At 43.2% G+C, this 20,587-nt stretch overlaps 1 protein-coding gene across 1 annotated transcript in view; it reads left to right on the plus strand.

The window, feature by feature from the left end:
- The window catches only part of KCNH5 (potassium voltage-gated channel subfamily H member 5), a 230,623-nt gene that overhangs the window by 22,401 nt on the left and 187,635 nt on the right, over window positions 1-20,587 (plus strand). The window contains exons 3-4 of the mRNA XM_073350736.1: window positions 1,913-2,019; window positions 7,049-7,177. Coding sequence (XP_073206837.1) covers window positions 1,913-2,019; window positions 7,049-7,177 — 236 coding nt within the window. The remainder of the gene's footprint in view (window positions 1-1,912; window positions 2,020-7,048; window positions 7,178-20,587) is intronic.

Consider the following 20,587-nt stretch of genomic DNA (forward strand, 5'->3'; position numbering starts at 1 on the left):
CTGTCAAAGAAGGAAATCAAGCTGGTTTGGCATGATTTGTTCTTGGTAAATCCATGCTGGCTGCTATGATCACCCCTTCATCCTCCAGCTATTCGCTAATTGAATGGTTATACATTGCTCTAGTAGTTTCCCAGATATCAAGCTCAAGTTGACTGCTCTATAGTTCCCCGGCTCCTCCTTTCCCCCCTTTTTCAAGATGGGCACTATGTTAGCCTTTCTTCAAACTTCTGGGACCTCTCCTGTCATCCAGGAGTTTGTAGATATTATTGTCAGTGGCTCCAAAATTTCTTCAGCTAATTCTTTCAGTACCCTTGTGTGCAGAGCATCTGGCCCTGCTGTTTTGAATTCATTCAAATTGGTCAGACGGTCTGATGTGTTCTTTACTTATCCCAGTCTACATCCCTTCCCCTGTATTGTCTATGATAACTTCGCTAGTCATCTGGGCACGTTATTTTTTTGTGAGAAGTCTGAAGCAAAGTAGATATTGAGCAGCTCTGCCTTCCTATCATCTTCCCTTCCCAGCTCATCTTCTCCATTGAGCAGCAGACCCACACCTTCCTTAAGTTTGCATTGATACCTGCTTAGTGGAGGGGAGGAGGAATGTACAGATGCATTTTAGTACTATTTCCAAACTGTGTGATACAAAAATTAATTGAATAACATGAAATAAATAAATGTATTTGCATACTTCAAAAAGTTGTGTAATAGTCTAGCAGTTTGATTTCTTAACTTGTGCAATAAAAAGGCAATGCATACAGTTCTGTTTTATTCCACAAATTAGCCAAGTGAGGTAAATATTATGTAAGTAAACCTCAGAGGAGTTTAATGGAGTTTTGCATATTTACAGCAGCACAGAGAATTTGAACCAGGGATGCCCTTCCACTGAAATTCACCCTGCCAATATGAATTACAGGTGCTGGCACTTATATAATTGATGTTGGGAATGCACTGTTTGAAAGGTATAATGTTGAACTGGGTAGCTGGGGAATTGATCCAGCAAGGGACTTAGGCACATCTCTAACTTTACACGTGTGAGCTCTCCCAGTGACTTTCTTCCCACTCACATGGGATAAATGCAAACTTGACTTCAGTGGGGCAGTTCATACTCTTAAAAGTTGTGCTGGACTGGGGACTCTATTTGCAAGAGAATTGCAGCCTTTATTTCTTGTTGGTGAAATCCTGTCTTGATTCATAATCAGACCTTTATAAGTAAACTCGGATTACCTGAATGTCTTGGGGTACCTCTGCATAATTTTAGAGAACGGAACTTTGGTCCCTGTCTGAATTTTGGATTTGGGGCATGGAAGCAAATTTTGGGTAACTCAGCATTCTCATAACTAATGCTTGGATCATCAGGACTTATCTAGGGTGACCAGATGGCCTGATTTTATAGGGACAGTCACGATTTGGGGGGCTTTTTCTTATATAGGCACCTGTTACCCTCCACCCCCGTCCCAATTTTTTACACTTTCTATCTGGTCACCCTAGGATTTATCTGTAGTGGATTCCATTCTGCCTCAGAAGTATAAGGGGTTCTAAGAGGTTTTGAGAATTTGCATGGTTTTTGTTGAGTTTTCTTCTCCACTTTATCATTTTGTCACTGTAGCATGTTTATGTGTTGCCCCAGTGGTGTATATTGTCAGCTCTTTTTTTTTTTTAACACTCTAGCCTTGAATGTATACCTAGAAAGTCACTTATGTAAAATGACAGCACATAAATCTTTCTTACAATAAATAAGCAGCCACAATTGTTTGTTTTGTAGGTTTCATGGCAATCTTGGAATACCATAAATGTTGAAATGAGATGTAAATCATAGTTAAATTTCAGTGGATAACTATTAAAGCATAGCTAATGTTTATAAGTTGTTACTTGACTGTGGGGAAAAAAGCAGAAATGGATTTTTCTTTTCCAGTTTTATGTATGGGGAACTGACGGATAAGAAGACCATTGAAAAAGTCAGACAGACTTTTGACAACTATGAGTCAAACTGCTTTGAAATTCTCCTGTACAAGAAAAACAGTATGTATAACATTGTGGTAATTGACAGTACATTTTTTAAATGAATAATTGAGCAATAGCAATTTTTCTTTTAACATTTGTGTGGGAGTTTGAGGCAAGATTTTTAAAAGTGACTAGTGATTTTGGGTGCCTTAATATTTGAATGGACCACTTGAGACCCCCTAAAAGGGTCTGGTTTTTAGTAGGTGGGTGCTCAGCACTTTCTGAAAGTCTGGCTCCTTTAAAATGCCTCAGGTGAGGACCCCAGAAACACAACTCATTTTTGCAACTTTTGGGGTATATAAAGGTGAACAAACTAGGTACATTGGTAGGAAGCACTGTGTGAGGTACTCCATGCAGATTGGAGAATGTCCCTCAATGATGAGCTGGAACACTCATGTCCCAGCTGTCTATGGTCCTGTCAATTGTGCTTACTGATCTGATGGCTCTATGGTGCATAAAGACACCCATTAGGAACTTGAATGAGACCACCAAACATAAGACCCAGTCAAGAATTAATACAAGGTTATTAGAAGGCAGAGGACAATGTAGTAACTCAACAGTGTGACCAATTCTCTCCTGCAGCTGGCTGGCCTCTCCCAGCAGGTCTGAAGAACTGGAGATGATTTTACTTCAGAATCAGGTTGCCACCACATATTGCCATCCTACTCTTTCTCTTTAGGTGTTTATGCTGCTCCTGTGCATTGTTCTTGCTCTTCAACATTTAACATGATACTGGACACAATCTGTCAGTTGTGGATTGGCTGGCAGAGTTTACAGACTCTGTGTTTTTAACTCTTTCAGTCCCTCTTTTTTTTTATGCTTGGACTTAATCACTATTCAAAGAATGCTGCTGCCATGAGGTCACGGAAGCTTGACCCAGTAACTTGCATGTTCATTCAGTTGTGATAGGCCCTAGCCTTGCAAGCTGCTCTCCACGGGCAGACCCCTGCGCCTGCATGGAGTAGCTTGCAGGATTGGGTCCACAGCTTTTCCTAGTGTACTTCAGTTGCAGGAAAATAGTGAACTATAGGAAAGGGCAAATCATGTTCCAGCGCCTCAGCCAATAGTTGTGCTGTATGTCACTACAAACACTTCTGTCTCTAACTATGAACTGAGGATTTAAGACAATGCTGCTCCCTGAGATTGCACCTGCTAAGACTTCCTGAAATGGTATGTGTGGTGTTTATACTTTAATTCAGCTTTCCCTTTTTAGGAGAAATCATCTCATCCTTTGCCTTGCACACACTTAAGCAATAATAAGGTATCCTAAGATCCCCCAAATTCTGTCCATCCCGAAGTATTTTAGCAAACTTTTCCATTGAAAGAAGAGCAATTGCAGCTCTCATTGCCAGTATTGCTGCAGGTGTCTTGCCATGTCCTGTGAATGACACCATTCTGGTCTTTGGCATATGGTCATGTCTGTTCCTTTGCTTTTCTGCTGCTCTGCTCTTTTGTCTGTGCACTCTGCCTGATTGCTCCCACATGTTAGGAAAATGTCCTGAGATGGGTTTGCCCTGCATTTCTCCACTGGAAGAGGCTTCTATCGTTGCCATGCCCTGTTTCCAGCTGGTAACAGAATGGATCCCTCGCAATCAACTCTCCTTTTTGCTAGTGGGTTATGTTATGAAAAATAAGCTGAAGTGGCAGCTCCTGGTTAACAGGTCTCAGTCTTTCATTAAATTCCTTTCCCTTTTATTTTTAAATAGAAAAGCTAAAAGCTTTCTCCTGATCTTTTCCCATATCAGGCCAACAGCTTTTGCTTCAAAAAGAATTGAGTGGATTGCCTCTCAATAAATCCCTGAAACACAGCTTCCTCATTAAAACCTTCAGCTGTGCCCAGATTTCCAGCTCTTCTGTCTATATTTTTTATAAGATATGCGGGATAACGGAAGGACTTTGTAATAAGAAAATATCCAAGTACAGTCTATAGGGTCATTCTCTGTTCAGTCTTGGATCAGATCCCATCCTTAAATTCAGTCTCTCTCTCTCTCTCTCTCTCTCTCTCTTCCCCAAAAGCCAAGAATTAAGACTTCCTTTGGTACTAACACTTTAACTGTCCGACTTCTGTCTCAGCAAATGCGTTGTCCAGCACTTGGTTCTACCCAGTCATAATCTGTACCTGGCTTCCTGCAGGTTGGCAAAACTAAGTCCTTATAAAAAGAAAAGGAGTACTTGTGGCACCTTAGAGACTAACAAATTTATTTGAGCATAAGCTTTTGTGAGCTACAGCTCGCTTCATTGGATGTAGCTGACGAAAGCTTATGCTCAAATAAATTTTAGTCTCTAAGGTGCCATAAGTCCTCCTTTCCTTTTTGCGGATACACAGTAACATGGCTGCTACTCTGAAATATGTCCTTACAGTGACCACACTACAAAAGCACATGTTAAGGTTAACACTGTAGCAAAAAATAGGTAGTGTACATTTCTTCTAGAACACCTGCAGAAAATGCTGACTGTTACCAGATTGAGGGATTTCAGTTTATTCCCACTGGAGGTCAGGTGTGTCACCAGCCTTCTGCTCTGAGTTCACTGCACTTTCATAGACCAAGTGAGAGAACACCCAGTGTTCATTTCAAACCCCACCCTGTGCCTAGCAGTACTGTGTGTTCTTGCTCATGAGTTGTGTAGGTTTTTCTCCTGAGAGACTCTTTTTGGTAGTGACTGAGATTTGTTTGACTTCTCCTTTGCCTCCAGCATAGTGAGAGGTATTATCTAGGGGATGCTGCTTTCAGGCATTATCCTCAGGATTGCTGCCCTCAGGCACTTACTTAGCATTTTAAGCTTGCTGGTATGAGGGCTGCCTGGTTTCCTTATGTTTATTAGAGTGCCTTCTGCTTTTTAATTAGTTACTTGTCCAAAGAGCTGCACATTACAAACCTCTTAGAAGCCAGTGTCCAGGTTTGTAAATCTTGAGTTGGCCATTGGGAGTTGAAATAATTGAGTCAGCACAATGTCCCTGGAATACACACTAAACCACAGGCCTTCCTTGTGCTTGTACCACTTACTGCTATTATGGTACTGGTGTAATCACAAACAGTTCAATGTAGCCACACTAGCCATGGTGAATTGCAGTTTTGACCCTGTCCACACTAGTCCTATGCTAAACCATTTTATTTTCAGTGCCCTCTGGTGGGAGGTTTTGAAAGGCGAACAATGCATTGTGGATGGATTAGTCTGTGTCCATACTGGTACCAAAACAGTTCAGACTGAAAACAATTTTTAACCCAGCTGAAAGCATGTCTAAAAGAAGTGGCATTGTGCATTCTGCTAAGCCATTCTCCAGCATGAGGTCTGAAGATGCTCAAAAGAAGTGGATGCCTGAGAAGTAGCCGTTGCTGCCCTGTTGTTGGCCCTTCAGTGAAGAATGTCAAGACATCAAGCTTGCTGTCAAGCTGCGGATCTATGGAACCACAGTTAGACCAACTCCGCTGAATGGAAGTGAAATGTGGGCATAGAGGAAAGCTGAAGAATGTTGGAATGATGTTTTCCATTCTCGTGGTCTCCGTCCACTTCTCCATATGAAGTGGCAGGACAAGATCAGAAATGAGGATATTCAAAAGCCGAACTAGCAGTCGTCTCCATCCACGCTAGTTCAGTTTCAGTGGCTTTCTTGGCCTGGACATATTATTTGACTAGATGGCCAACCAGTTTCAAAGTGTGTGTACCAAGGAATGCTGCTACTTGGCCGACAATCCCAAGTTGCCAAAAGCTTCGGTGGTGTGACAAGATTGCCAGGGGTGGATATAAACCGAATGTACAATCACACCACCTTAAGCACCTTGCCAGAGATTAATCCATGTGGCAATTTGCGAAGAGGCCATGCCCTGTGCTGATGATACTAAGCCATTTGGAGCACCTCTGTGTATGGATGTGGGGTGTTATAAGCTTGCTATGGGGAGCAATTGACTTTCAGGGTGGTCCATGTTTTCTAGTGGAGGTAAGGCTTTACTGATATGTCATTCATACAAGTGAACTGTGTATCTCTATACAAACTGTTTAGGATCCCAAATCAATAAGAGTAAAATCTACCTCCCCTGCAGCAGATCAGCATGCAGAAATAGAACTGATGTGGTGCACAGTCCTTGTGGTGGCTGACTACACAGGGGTGAATTTGACCATACAGAGAACAGGACACTTGCTAGTTTCATTCTCCTGCATGATGTACCAGTAAGCGTATTACATTCCTGCTGTGTGCATATATATCTGCTCTCCTAACCACTCTAGCATTTTAGGTGCTTTGTTGATTGTTTGCTTAACCAAAGTGCCAGAATTGTAAAATGGTTTTGCCTTGAATTCAAATACTAAGAGGAAGATATATCGGTGGGTATATCGTCTGTTGGTTAGAGGAGCAGAGAGACTGGGAGTCAGACCTCTTGTGCTCTATATCCAGCTGTGGGGGTGGGTCTGGGTATGGTCTGGTGATTAGCCCAGGAGACTGGGAGGCAGGATGGCTGAGCTCATCTCGCGAATGTTCTTTTTCATGTGTGGTAGAGTGTCAAATCTGGGACATGGCACATTTGACAGCATCATCCTACTTTACAGAGACATTTAAAAATGTTTTTAAAAAAATCTAAAGCTTGTTTTTTAGAGGTGGCCAGCAAAGGAAAAATGTAGGTGTCTTTGCCATTTTGTTTTGGTTCTCTGTGATGTGTAACATGAACCTTCAAGGTTTTCCTGTCGCCTTGTTTATTACTTTAGAAATACCAAAAAGTTTTGCCTACCTTGAGGATGAGAACTACCTAAACTCCAAAGGGGGTGAAGAATGATAGGCAGAGACCGGACTAAAAGGGGAACAATAAAACAGTGTTATGGCAGAGATTATTGGGGTTCTTTCTTTGGTTACTTGTGGTAGTTAATTGGATTGCTAGCATTTTCTCATTTTAATCTGCATGTGAATATATTATAGACCCAAAGAAACATGGCAAAGGTACAGCTATCTAGAAATGGTTTTCAGATAAATGTATGTAATACAGCATTTAAAACATGTCGGAGCTGTGGAAAGCTGGTGCTCTACCACATGGCCCTGGTTTCTTTCTCTCTTCTCCAGGAACCCCAGTCTGGTTCTACATGCAAATAGCACCTATAAGAAATGAACATGAAAAAGTGGTTTTATTCCTGTGCACTTTTAAAGATATCACTTTGTTCAAACAACCAATTGAAGATGATTCAACAAAAGGTAATTTTTAAAATAATTTTATTATTAATGTTAAAATACACGTATTCAAGTTGAACCTCAGAGCAGAAGCAAACAATGAATGTGAAGTGTTTCTTGGCTTCAGGAAATGCTTAGCAATATGTAAAAGTTCTGACAGCATTCTGCTACGTTTGTGGTATAAAACTCTAAGATCAAGCACTATGTATGTAACATTCACTAACAAGATGCTGCAACTATCCCTAGACTTGGTGTATCTTCTTTTTTGGTATGTATCCGATGAAGTGGGCTGTAGCCCACAAAAGCTTATGCTCAAATAAATTTGTTAGTCTCTAAGGTGCCACAAGTCCTCCTGTTCTTTTTTTGGTATGGTTTCACTGATTGTTTCAGCACAGCTAGATTTTGCTTAGATTCGAAACTAGTATCATTCTGAGACATCTTTAGCCACTTTTAATTATTTGTTAAACTTTACTGTTTTAGGAGATTGAAAATTAAACATCTTTCCCTAAGGAGATTATAATTTTCCATTTAGTAAACCCTTTTCCCCCCCTTGGTGATGAGGTACTGATATTGTTTTCAAGTTGAAGGTGAAATTACAATGAAATGGCCCATTTCGCTTGTTCCTCGTTGCCAGCAATGATATCAACATAGCTCTGGTTGTTGTGTGTGTTTGTTTAACAGCTGCTGCAGATGGTGTTCATTTGGATGTGCAGTGGCCTATTCAAATAAACATCCAGGGCCAGATCCTCAGCCTTGTCCAAGGACAGCTGCTGGGGAAGGGTAAAAAGGACCTGTTTATACTGTCTCTCTTGATCCTGAGGCATATTCTGTGCTTCGTGGCTGCTGTATGCTAAGTTTATGTGTGTTGTTTTTCTAATTATACTTAGTGCACACTTGGTTAAGGAAAATAATATCCTGTTGCATACAAGATTTGCTTTGCATTTGCTTATCGTTTATTTATTCCTCACCTTTCTCTGCTCACTCCCCAAACTTGTCAAAGTCTGTGTTTCTCATGAAGAACTATGAACTATGAAAACCTGGATTTGTGCTGGAAATGGTCCACCTTGATTATCATACACATTGTAAGGAGAGTGATCACTTTAGATAAGCTATTACCAGCAGGAGAATGGGGTGGGGGGAGAGAAAACCTTTTGTAGTGATAAACACCCATTTTTTCATGGTCTGTGTGTATAAAAACATCTTCTGTATTTTCCATAGTATGCATCCGATGAAGTGAGCTGTAGCTCACGAAAGCTTATGCTCAAATAAATTGGTAGGTCTCTAAGGTGCCACGAGTACTCTTTCTTTTTATGAATACCCAAAGCTTTAAAGAGAGACTCTTGGTGTCATCCAAGTGCAAAAAACCAGAGTCTGAATGATTTTTCTTACAGTGTGGATAACATCTGATTATCCATGCTCAGGTAATTCAAAAGTTACTGAATATATTTGTCAGGCTGTCTGGAGAGGCTTACGAGCATGCGTGCCAACCTCAGGGCAGATTGTCCAGGAACAGGACACAAACCCCAAACTGGCTATCACTAGATTTCACCAACCAAGTAACAAGTGTGAACTCCTCAGACACTATAACAGCCTTAACATGGAGTTCCAGACGGTCCCCTTGGGCACGCTGATCTATCTTGCCACCCAGGCAAGCCTGCCTTTGTGATAGATGGTCCCTTACACCAAAAATCACAATGTTCAGGTTATTCCTAGTCCCAAAGAACTATCACTTTCCCCAGGTCATTTGTACCTTACATCTCTCATCAAAGACAATGCTTGTAGTCAATCCTATATTAAACTAACTAAAGGTTTATCTACCAGGAAAAAAATAAGTTATTTACAAGGTTAAAGCAGGTAAACATATACACACAAATGAGTTACAGTCTTAGGTATCAACAGGTATTAGATGTTGCTGTAATATGCAAGCTCTTTGTGTCCTTGAGGGCTAACCCAGGCTAAACAGCTTGGGGATCCCTTTCTTATGCATAGAGATTTTGCCCTCTCCCATTCCAAGCAGCATAATAAGCTTTTCTTGACATAGATTTTTATCCCTTTCCCCCAGGGCTTAAGCTGATGGGTGAGGATTTGTGCACATCTCCGTTTCATGGATGTTTGGGGAGGGGGGCAAGCAACAAAGTCTTTTGTCCAATGATGTTCCACAATGGCTTGTCTGATGCCCATAGGCCTTCTTTTGTTGGGCAGGAGATGACCCCTCTTGTGGTAAACTAGTATTTCACATTTGATGATTTTTCTCTTCTGGTGGGGCAGGTTTACAGTTTTAGAGCAAACATTTTTTTTTATAGTTACAAAGCAAATACGTAAATACTACCTTATATCATAGGATACAGATATTATAAGTGAGATTAATGCATGCAGCAATTTACAAGTGTTTGATAAAGTCTAAACACCTTCTTAGAACTCTAATAGCTATTTTGACAATACTAATGCACGTGTGAGCCAGACTGGTTTCCAGCTATGCATTTGTCAGTGTTCAGTGAGGCCTAGGAGTCCCGGCATGAGTTGGCACCTGGTCTGTCAGTATTTACTTCAGATTCTCAATAAACAAATAAATAAATATGTTTATAATTTAAAAAGTCCACCTTTGGGCTAAGACCAAGTATGAGAAATTTCTGTCCAAAGATGAATTCTTTGTGAAGTTATAAGAGCATGAAAGGACACCTGAAATGGAAATGCCTTCTCAGCCATTGCAATATTGTTGCTGCCACTAGATGGAGTTAGTATCTGGTGTGACAAAGTTCCTCCTCTGCCTTGGTGGGTCCTGTGCTTATTGGTGGATTTGCTTGCCTCAGAGATTCACGGCAGCCCTCAGTTTGGCCACTTTTGCTAGTGGCTCAAACCTGCCGTTCACTCAGCTAACCTCATCACTGGCCAGCATGGGGAAAAGGAAGGAGAACAATCCCCACAGTCTCTGCTGGTCCACTTAGTGGGTCGGGGGACAGGCCAGGGACCTTCCCCTCTGGTGGGACCCACAGTCCAGGTCAACTCCTCCTGTATCCAGTAGGGAGTTGGGAGGATGGGGGAACCTGTGCCCGCCCTCTACTACGGGTTCCAGCCCAGGGCCCTGTGGATCACAGCTGTCTACAATGTTTCATGTAACAATTGTGTGACCACTACAACTCCCTGGACTACTTCCCCATGGCCTCCTTCCAACACTTTCTGTATCCTCACCACAGGACCTTCCTCCTGATGCCAGATAGCATTTGTATTCCTCAGTCCTCCAGCAGCATGCCCTCTCACTCTCAGCTCCTTGCGCGCCCCTCACTGACTGAAGTGAGGTCCTTTTTAAATCAGGTTCCCTGATTAGCCTGCCTTAATTGGTTCTAGCATCTTCTTAATTATCTCCATGTGTCCTAATTAGACTGTTTGCCTTAATTGGTCTCAGTAACTTGTTGATTGTTCTGGAACTGCCCCTGTTACCTTATCCAGGGAAAAGGGACCTGCTTAACCTGGGGCTAATATATCTGCCTTCTATCACTCTCCACAAAGTCACGGGACCTCCTGGTCAACCTCCTCCTGGCCCTGGCAAAAGAGCCATCTATAAAACCATGAAGAGGAGATTGGCTGACAGGCCCCACAGTCACAAGCGGCCCCATTTCCGATCCTCCGTCCATTCATGCATCCGGGCAGAGTTCCTCTGGGCGGTGTCCACTGGCTCCCTTGACGCCTTCGAGGAGCAGTGGGCGCTGTCTGGGGTTCTTTGCTCGGTGTCCCAATCAGGTTCCCTTCGTTTGACCCTTTTGACTGCACTCCCGTCTCTGTTATTTCATTAGTTGTCCTCTGGAATCACTTGGCTTCCAGGTCCTGTGGATCCTCCCCTTAGGCTGAGGGGTGGGGTGTGTGTGTGTGTGGTCCTTTAGAAGTGGGCGGGCTTGTGCCCGCCCACTTCCTGGATCCCAATAGGATCACTCTGCTGTAGCCATCTGGCCCGACCCCGTCACACTGGCTAAAAGTTCTTCGTTGCACAATAAACTCCATGGTCTGAAGCATGCCCATGACCACTGCTTCAGCCTGGAAAACAATTTCCTGAAACTTTCAAGGTAAATCCCAACTAATTGAAAGGACTTATTAATTGGACAGGTGTAATGATATGGGGACAAATCCTTCTCCTCCCTCCCCAAACTCAATGGGGATGGGTGGGGTTTAGCAAATAAGGAGATGCTCAGCAGGGAAATCTCTGCACAGAGTTCCTCTCCTTTACTCCTTTTGCCCTTCATGGAATCTGCCCTCAAACTCTGTGTGTCCCCAGGGAGCTGCATTAGGTAAAGAAGCCCTGTGCCACTCTCTTGCAGCACAGGTCCAATGGAGCTGTGTTACCAAAGCCTCCCCTGGCTGTGGCTGCCTGAGCGAGACCTACTAAAGAGGAATCCCAACCAGAGCAATGATATTACCTCCCCAGGCTGGCTGAGCTTTCCTGGGGAACCTCTGTGGGGATGGCAGTTCCCCTCTCCTGCCCTCGCTGCTTGTTGGGCTGTCCACTTCCCAGCCCTAGCTAACTGCCTGCCCTTCCCCTTGTATAGATACTTGCTGAGTGCTTATTAAGAAGGGGTAGTGGATGGCATAATGAACCTTCCTTCTCCCCAGTCTGGGGGATGGGGTTGGAGCATCCATATTGGTTCCACCTCAGTAATATGTGTTTATGGGGGAAAATATTAAGAAGCTGTGAAAATTCTCTCTGTTTATTGCTGTTGTCTGAAATGGGAGGCTCTCATTATTTTCAAATGCCAATTATTATATTTAAGCACCATTCCAAAATATTGCCCTATAGCAGGCTGAGACTTTAACCTGCAAGTTTAAAAAGCCTATTTTCCGGGCAAGAGAGCATATTGTCTTCTGCTTTCACGTGGGCAGACCAAGAAATGCGGCTGAAGTCTAACAGCACTTGATCAGAGTACTTTGGATAAAATATCCAGTCCAAGCCTGTTAACCCCACATCATTGGCCTGATTTTCCTCTCACTTACACTGATGTAAATCAGGAGGAACTCCCTATGTTTGTTCATCTCTCTCTCTCTCTGAAAATATAAAACAATAAATGTTGGCAACATTATGCATCAAGTTGCAGTGAGGAAGGTCTAGGTTGGTTATTAGGAAACACTATTTCACTAGGAGGGTGGTGAAGCACTGGAATGCGTTACCTAGGGAGGTGGTGGAATCTGCATCCTTTAGAGGTTTTAAGGCCTGGCTTGACAAAGCCCTGGCTGGGATGATTTAGTGGGCGTTGGTCCTGCTTTGAGCAGAGAATTGGATTAGATGACCTCCAGAGGTCTCTTCTAACCCTAATATTCTATGCTTCTATGAGCATGTGGGAGAAAACCCCCCAGCACTGTTGCATAATCTTTTGGATCTCAAATGAATGAGTCTGTATTGCCCCACTGCACTGGAATTACAGAACTACTTTGTCAGATGTAGTGCTATAGGGTATGCATAATTCATTTTTCTTGCAGATAACATTGCTGTATGCTCACAAGCTCTCAGAGCACTTTAGTTTTGAATTATGGGCTTGATAGATATATAAATTACAATTTACTGGGAAATTTAGAAGCATTTATGAAAAGCACTATGGTAAAATACTGCTTTAAAGTACTAGAATTTGTCATTGAAAGGGCTTTTTTTTTTTTTTAAAAAGACTTTTTTGTTTCGAGAGTCTACCAGGGCTATGAAGTACATAATACATAAGTAAAACATATGCCCACTGTAACTATGAATGGTGTATTTGAGTAGTCTATTATTTAAGATGTCTGTTTCATTTAAGATGAAAAATTCAACAGCAATAAAATATCAATGTCATTATGTACTAATCCTGCCATACCAATGTATTCTGCAGGATCGGTAAGCGTATTGCCATATCCTAGAGCTATAATATATCTCACTCCTGCAAAGCACAAGCAGATAGTCTTTAAAATAATAACAATTAGACAGTGACGCAGGAGATAGGTGCTAGGATATGGAACCTTTCCCTTCAGTGTCATTGGCTTCAGTGTGTCCCAGATTGATAGGTTGCCAAAAAGCATTTCTTTGGATTTGATGGCTTCAGTCCAGTTTCTAGTGGGCAAAAATCATCATTGCAGCTGGCACCACTGTTGGCTCTGTGAGCAGGGATGGAGGCTTAGCCATTATCTGACTCCTAGAAGTGATTCCTCTAGGCCTGAATTTTGCACATAAGTTTGCATTGCTGTTGCCAGTCCTACACCTGTTCTGTTGATAAACAGGTGGCTTAAGTTTTCAGGGCTGTCTAGTAGTGCCTTTCACAAAAACTAAATTCACTTAAAAAAAATCTGAAAATGCCACTTAAAGGAATGTTCCTGATAGAAAGTTCTGTTCCGTACACAACCCAAAACCACATCAACAGTCTATAAATCTCTTGCAGTTAATGTTTAATGAGAGAATAATCCCATTGAAAGAAAATCTAACCCCCTGAGAGGTACAATTAAAATAAAAATTGATGTAAAAGAGTAACGTTGTTTGTTTAAATGGGTACATTTTCTACATATAAAACCAACAGCTCCTAAGCAATATATGAAATAATGAATATAGTTTTGGGTATCCAGGTTTTTAATGCATTTTTTTGTACTTGCAGCTCAGAACAAATAGCTGCATTTATTATTAAAGTTAAATCTAAAAATTCCTGTCAGCAGCAGAGTCATGAAACTTGTTAAGAAAAAATGAACAGCAAGATAAATATGGAATGTTCTGCATTTGAATGTGTTTGCACAATATGGAATCACAGTTAAGCTAGAGGAAAGGCAGAAAATACATATAATATGAAAATACCTAGCTCTTATATAGCACTTTTCATCAGTAGATCTCAAAGCACTTTGCAAAGGAGAGCAGTATCATTATCCCCATTTTACCGATAGGGAAACTGAGGCACAGAGGGGTAAAGTGACTTGCCCAAGCTCACCCAGTGATTATGCACCCATTTTGAGCTGACCAGTGGCTGGATGTGAATGCAACATAGGTGTGTGCCCACTTGTTAGTATGCAATCAGTGGTGCATGCAAAAATAGTTGTGCAAAAACAGAAGTCACGCATTTAAATGTATCCTAGCATTGCAGCAGATTATAAAACAAGGGACTACATGGAATTTTGAAGTCAATGAATTTGGCCTAATACTACTGAGGTAGATGGGATACTTTTGTGCACATTGAGTAACACCTTGCTCCTTCAGTGGTCTCCTTGGCTTCAGTGGGCCTGCTTGTCGAGTAAGGCACTACTTAATGCCTGCAAAAGTCTTACGATCTGGCCCATTAATTTCTGCTTGTTTGTTTATTTTTATATCCATTCACCTCTATCCCCGGTAAAGCTACATTATAGTGGAAAAATTTATCATAGAAAATAGTCCATTTCACCAGCTACCCTTTATCCATAATAAGGAACAAACATTTAGCTGATGTAATAATCTGAATGGCTGAACGTCCATAAATGTTATATGTACTATACGTCTACTCATATGTAGACGGTGGAGGAGTGAAATACTGCAAACAAACTGCATGATGGTACCTATCTGAGCAGAGGTCTCTGAGCGAAGCAAAGAGGTCGGGAGCAGTGGTACCCCTGTCACACTTGGCGGATCCTTCCTTTATTCTTGCCGATAAAGAAGGTGATGGTGGAACTGGTGTAAATGTTTGGCAGGCTGAGCGATGGAGGAGACTTTCCAATGCTGGTCGAACAGCAGAAACAAGTGCAGAAGACCTTGCGGAACTTCTAACAGTCCCGCCATTTGAAGAGAGATCTTCTTGCTTGCCTGGCAGGCTCAGCAACAACCAAAACCCCTGCAGGAGTTTATAAAGGAGTAAGTCCAGGTGCAGCAACAACTACTACAAAGTGGGGCTTGGCAATCGGGTGCGGGTCTAGGCCCCTGCAAGATGAGCCCTGCAGACGACCCTGATGCCTTTGTGGTCATATTGGAGAGAGTGGCTTTGGGGGCAGGATGGAATAGGGAGACTGGGCGCCATGGCTAGCACAGGAGACGCTCAGGAGGCCTATGTGGCTCTCAGTGAGGAGCTGACAAGAGATTGCAAAATGGTTAATGTGGCCAGCATAGACTAGATGGGCCTTTCGATGGGCAAGTCTCAGTAAAAATGTTGAGTTGCAAGATGGATGGAGTGGGGGATTATGGCCTCAGGCATTTGCCCCAAAACCAACAGACTAGGCCACTTGTCTGAGGCTGGACATCCAAGGTGTGGACATTACAGACGCTGTTATTCTTGAACAGTTCCTCTGCTGGTGGATAACCACATATGGGTCAGGTGGCATCAATCTGTTACCCTAGATATGGCAATTAAACTAACAGAATAGTTTGCAGTGCTGGACATTCCTGGGGGGTGGGGAGAGTTGGCTGCTTGCAGCTTAAGTGGCCAGATCTGGGGAGGAAGACCAGAGAACCTACATCCAGAAAGAGCACTGAGAAGGAGAGGGAGGAGCCCAGAGGAACATCGACGGGGTCTTGTCTATTGTGTATTACCAGTGTGGGCAGCAGGAATGTGTAAAAAGAGACCGCCCATACACGGAGTGAAGGTTTACAGACTTCTGTGGTTGGACCGGGACTCCCAGCAGGGAGAAAGAAGGAAGCTACCAACTGTTCCTGTAGTGTTGCGGAGAAGGTATCAAAGGGGGCTGGTGGACACTGCCTCCGCCTATTCACTAATCAGGTGGGAGTTGGTGGAACTTCCTGGAGCAAGGGCGTGGCTCGTATGCATATATGAGTGAATAAGAAGCTCTGCCCTGTGGCACGAGTACCCCTGGAAGTTTGAGGGAAGTTCAAAGGGAAATGGGGTGGAGTAGTGGATGGGTTACTCCACCCCTTCATATTAGGCACAGACTGGAACCCTTTCCTATTAGAAAAGCAAAGGGGCATCCGGAACCCTGGAGAAATGGAATGAAACCCAGGGGGGAAAAAGCCATTAAGTATAGAAGGGCTGGAAAATATTAGACAGGAGGACACAAGCCAGAGAGAAGATAAAGAAAGGGGGAGTACCCCGACAGGCAAAGGAGGAGTGAAAAAAAGACAAGGACATAGTCTCATAGGCTAAAGATAACCCAGACTTATTACCAGCAGTCCTATTAACAAGGAGACAGGATAAAAGAGCTTGGGAAGGAACTGCAGAGAGAGAGAGAAGCAGGAGCGGGATACAGATGCAGACAGACAGACAAGGCTAGTAGGGCCTGACAAAAGGGAGAGCCCTGGGAGGAGACACCCCCTACTTTGGTGAAGGGGTAGTAGCACTGAATGACATTGTGCATACTGTGTGACTGCACTAGTGTGGAGAAGGTGCAGGTGGAGTGAAATGCTGTAAATTACAGCACAGTTGTATCCGCACAAGAGAAGGTCTTTGAACAGTGTGAAGCAAAGTGGATGGGAGCAGTGGGTTCACAGTCACAGAGAGTCTGGTGCTCAGCACCTCTGAAAATCAGACCACTTTAGTTAGGTGTCAAAATATCCAAGTTCCTAACCTTTAAGTATCACGGTTTGACCATTATTGGTTAGTGTGGTGGACAGATCATTTTATGGCTGCCAAGGTATTAGCAACATACTGCAGCAGCATGGTGCTGGAAAGCTGGCTGAATGGGCTAGCTAGGGATTCCCCCCATGGAAGGAAAATAGTCAGTGGTGTAGAACTGACCTAGCAACTGTATGCCACCCGGCCCTGGCATACCATATGTTCCTAGGGATAGGGTCCATGTGGAGCAGCTGCTAGACATTGCCTGTTGGGGCTATGGGCGGGGATGTAGGTTAAATTCCTAGATTCCAAGGCAAAATTGACCATTGTGATAATCTAGTCTGACCACCTGTATAACATGGCCCACAGGACTTCCCCAAAATAATTCCTAGACCAGACCTTTTAGAGAAACATCCAATCTTGATGTAAAAATGGTTAGTGATGGAGAATTCACCAGGTTAAAGAGCCTCCAGGCTGCTTTTACTTATGCAGGGTACCTACTCAGCCCCCAGCCAGCCCCAGGTTCTTGGGGTCTGCTAAGGATCTGGCTGCAAGTAATAATTAGGACGAGATGATTTTAGTGAGCAAAGCCCTAACAACTACTTCTTTAAGGGAAGCTACATGCTTCCATTTAAAATGTCCCGAATCAGAAGAAGCGTTCTTGGAAAGGACCCCAGGTGTCACTCCTTCTTTTGACAATTTTTCTGCTGGTCCATTTCCTGTGTTGTGTGTTGCCACAGCGTCTTAAGGCTGCACTACAGCTCAGTGCGTTTATTCTGACTTACTGGCCCCAAACACAAAGGGGCAGCTTTACATCAGAAAGGAACAAAAGCATTTATATCCTTAATTGATCACCAGCCTGTACTAATAGTAAAATAACGTGGGGCTCTGAAGAGGGGATGTGAAATCTCCTCCAGAGTGTGCTAAAACCAAAGTCAGTGGAACTTGGTAGTGCGCAAAGTAAGCTCTAAGCAAGAAAGTAGAGTACAGCTATAACAAGAGCAGGTAGTAACAGATTTGGTCCCGTTCCAGCTGTCCAGTGTAAAGCCAGGTGATTGAGCACCTGGAGAGGAAAGCTGCATCAGCATAGCCACACTATTAGACTAGTATCCATCCAGTAGAAAGGCAGGCACGAGAATGAACAGGTTTTCATTGGGGAGAATCGTGGCTCCGTTAAAGTTGTTAGGGTGTTTTGACTGTGTAAAGCAGTGGTGGGCAACCTGCGGCCCGTCAGGGTAAAATTTTTTTCATTTGCACGGCTGCCTGCAGCTTCCAGTGGCTGTGGTTCGCCATTCCCGGCCAATGGGAGCTGTGGGAAGCGGTGTGGGCCACAGGGACATGCTGGCCGCTGCTTCCCGCAGCTCCCGTCGGCTGGAAATGGTGACCCACGGCCACTGGGAGCTGCGGGCGGCTGTGCAAATGTAAACAAACTGTCTGGCGGCCCGCCAGCGGATTACCCTGATGGGCTGCAGGTTGCCCACCACTGGTGTAAAGGCTATAGGACCAAATCTTATCTAATAATATATTTGTTCTAGGCAAGGCACCATACTTTACCTGTGTTGTTTGGACTAAAGAATAGGAAAGCTGGAAATATCGTGTCCTGCCAAGGCACCACACAAGAAGTTATTTCTGAATCAGCTCATTCATTTAGGGAGGGGTTGAATGAACACGATCCCATCTGCAAAAGCTTTTTTCCCTGGGGCCAGAAGACTTTCAGTCTCCGTGTCTGGTTCAGTAGATGAGCATACATGGCAGCTCCATGTTCCTGTGCTCCCTCAAGCTCTAGGCTAAGTGCAGCAGTGACAGCTTCCCCTTGTGTTATCGCAGCTCACATTTAAAATAAACGCTGGAAAAAAATTCTTTTTAAACAAAGATAAATTTGTTACCATATTTCTCCTCTCCGAGAAACCTTTGCCCCAGCATGTCTCCGGTACAACACAAACTCATCTCTGGCAACATGCAGGACCCAGGTTTTGGCACCTTGGTACTGTGACTCTAACCTACAGCCCAAAGATGAGAGGACATCGCATTCTCCCTCAGACCCTTCCCAATAACAGCTCTAATTAGAACAAGAGGTGCAGAGAATCCTTTGAGGTAAAATGTAAAATTATGAAGAAAACGGCAGAGGAAAAGTGTTGTAGCGTGGAAAACGAGAGTTCAGCTGTAGTGGCATGCACCACAGGTGGGAAAGGGAGAAGGACGAGTTCTTGTCATTCCGCTTCCGAATCTTTCTTTCATGCCCACCGCCATTTTGGCCCTACGGCTCACATTAGTTTTGGAGCTATTGAACACACACAACTGCCTGAGTCATCAATGTTCTGCTATTGCAGGAAAGGCAAATGCAATTTTGGGTTGCGTTCACAGAGGCCTAGCATGCAAGTCACGGGAGGTGATAGTACCACTCTACTTGGCACTGATTGGGACAGTAGGATAATGGAGCAGCCTGCCTAGGGAGGTCATAGAAGCTTCTTCACTGGAGGTTTTCAAAAGGAGGCTGGGTAGTCATCTGTCTCAGATGGTTTAGACACACATCCTGCATCTTGCAGGAGGTTAGACTAGATGACGCCTGCGGTCCCTTCTAGCCCTATGTGATTGTACCTTTGACTTCCTGGATGTGCAGAAGTCTCAGTCCGAGTTTACAGGCAGGATTGAGAAAGGTTTCAATGGACTCCTGAATTTAAGGATAGAAGATTTCTATGGATAATGAGAACATTCTCAGATTATGGAAGATATTTTAAAAACAGGGATGTAAATTCTCATGTTTCAGTGTGTGACTGGGTGCCTGGGGTGGACCACACTGAGAATGCCACGTCTGGGCAGACTGCAAGAAACAGCATAGACAGTGGTTGATTCTATATTTAGGTTCAGCAAGTCAGTAACAAAGAACGTCTATAGCACCACACTGGTTAATAACAAGTCCCTTTTAGCCATTCCAGCCCTTGACTCTGACCCAGATAACCAAATCTAATATAGTGAAAGGTTATTGAAAACCTAGTTCGCCGTATGTGAGGTTCTTGCTAATTACAAAGGATCAATATGTATCTCTCATCTTACCCAAATATCACACAGTCAGCCAATCCTTAGTAAACTAACTAAAACACGCTTAATAAAAGAAAAGAAGAGTTATAAATGGTTAATAGATCATATACATGCAAATGATTGCAAAGTCCTTATATCAGGTTTGTAGCAGAGATGGAATAGACTGCTGGCGTGCAAAGTCTCTCTGGTAACTTCGGAAGATCCTCAATCCATAGTTCAAGATGCTCCTTTTTAGTTGTAAGTCCACAGTCCAGAGAATTAGAGCAGGATAGAGGCAAAATGGAGTTGCCTTAGAGGTCTTTTGCTGTGTGCATGGAAATTTACTGTCCCAAACAAAGCCCAAAGGCCCTGTGTATGGAAAGTTACTGGCCCAAGATGGAGTAGAGGGTCACATGAGCATATCACATGCCCCTATATGTTTTGCTGAATCACAGGGCATAGCTATTGGTTCCTCACTGGATGAGGTATCCATAGGAAGAGGTAACTGGACGGGATGAGTTTCTTCGATGGCCCATTGTGAGAGTGGAGTATCCTTAATGGGCCATCAACACATAGTTGTCTAGCCGTGATGCAAATCTATCTGGAGGCTGTCACCCATGAACAAAACACATGTTGGAGATACAAATACATAGCCAATATTAATAACTTCAGATACAAGGATGATGCATGGATTTAATCAGGATAATCACACTTGATAGATTATAACTTTTCCATTGACACCTTACATGATACACTTTGTGCAAGATTTGTTTTAATTGTATAACAGTGGTAATATCAATGACATAAATGGTCATCTTTAATCATACAGCATCACACAGTGCATGAACCAGAAACTAATTTAAGAAAAAAACTTTTCTTATTGGCAGGTTATCCCCCAAATTGTTTTCTGGCTTTTTTTCATCTTCCTCTGAAGCACTCTGCTATTGGCCACTGTTGG

Source organism: Lepidochelys kempii, chromosome 6 (genome assembly GCF_965140265.1).
Source record: "Lepidochelys kempii isolate rLepKem1 chromosome 6, rLepKem1.hap2, whole genome shotgun sequence".
Taxonomy (NCBI): Eukaryota; Metazoa; Chordata; order Testudines; family Cheloniidae; genus Lepidochelys; species Lepidochelys kempii.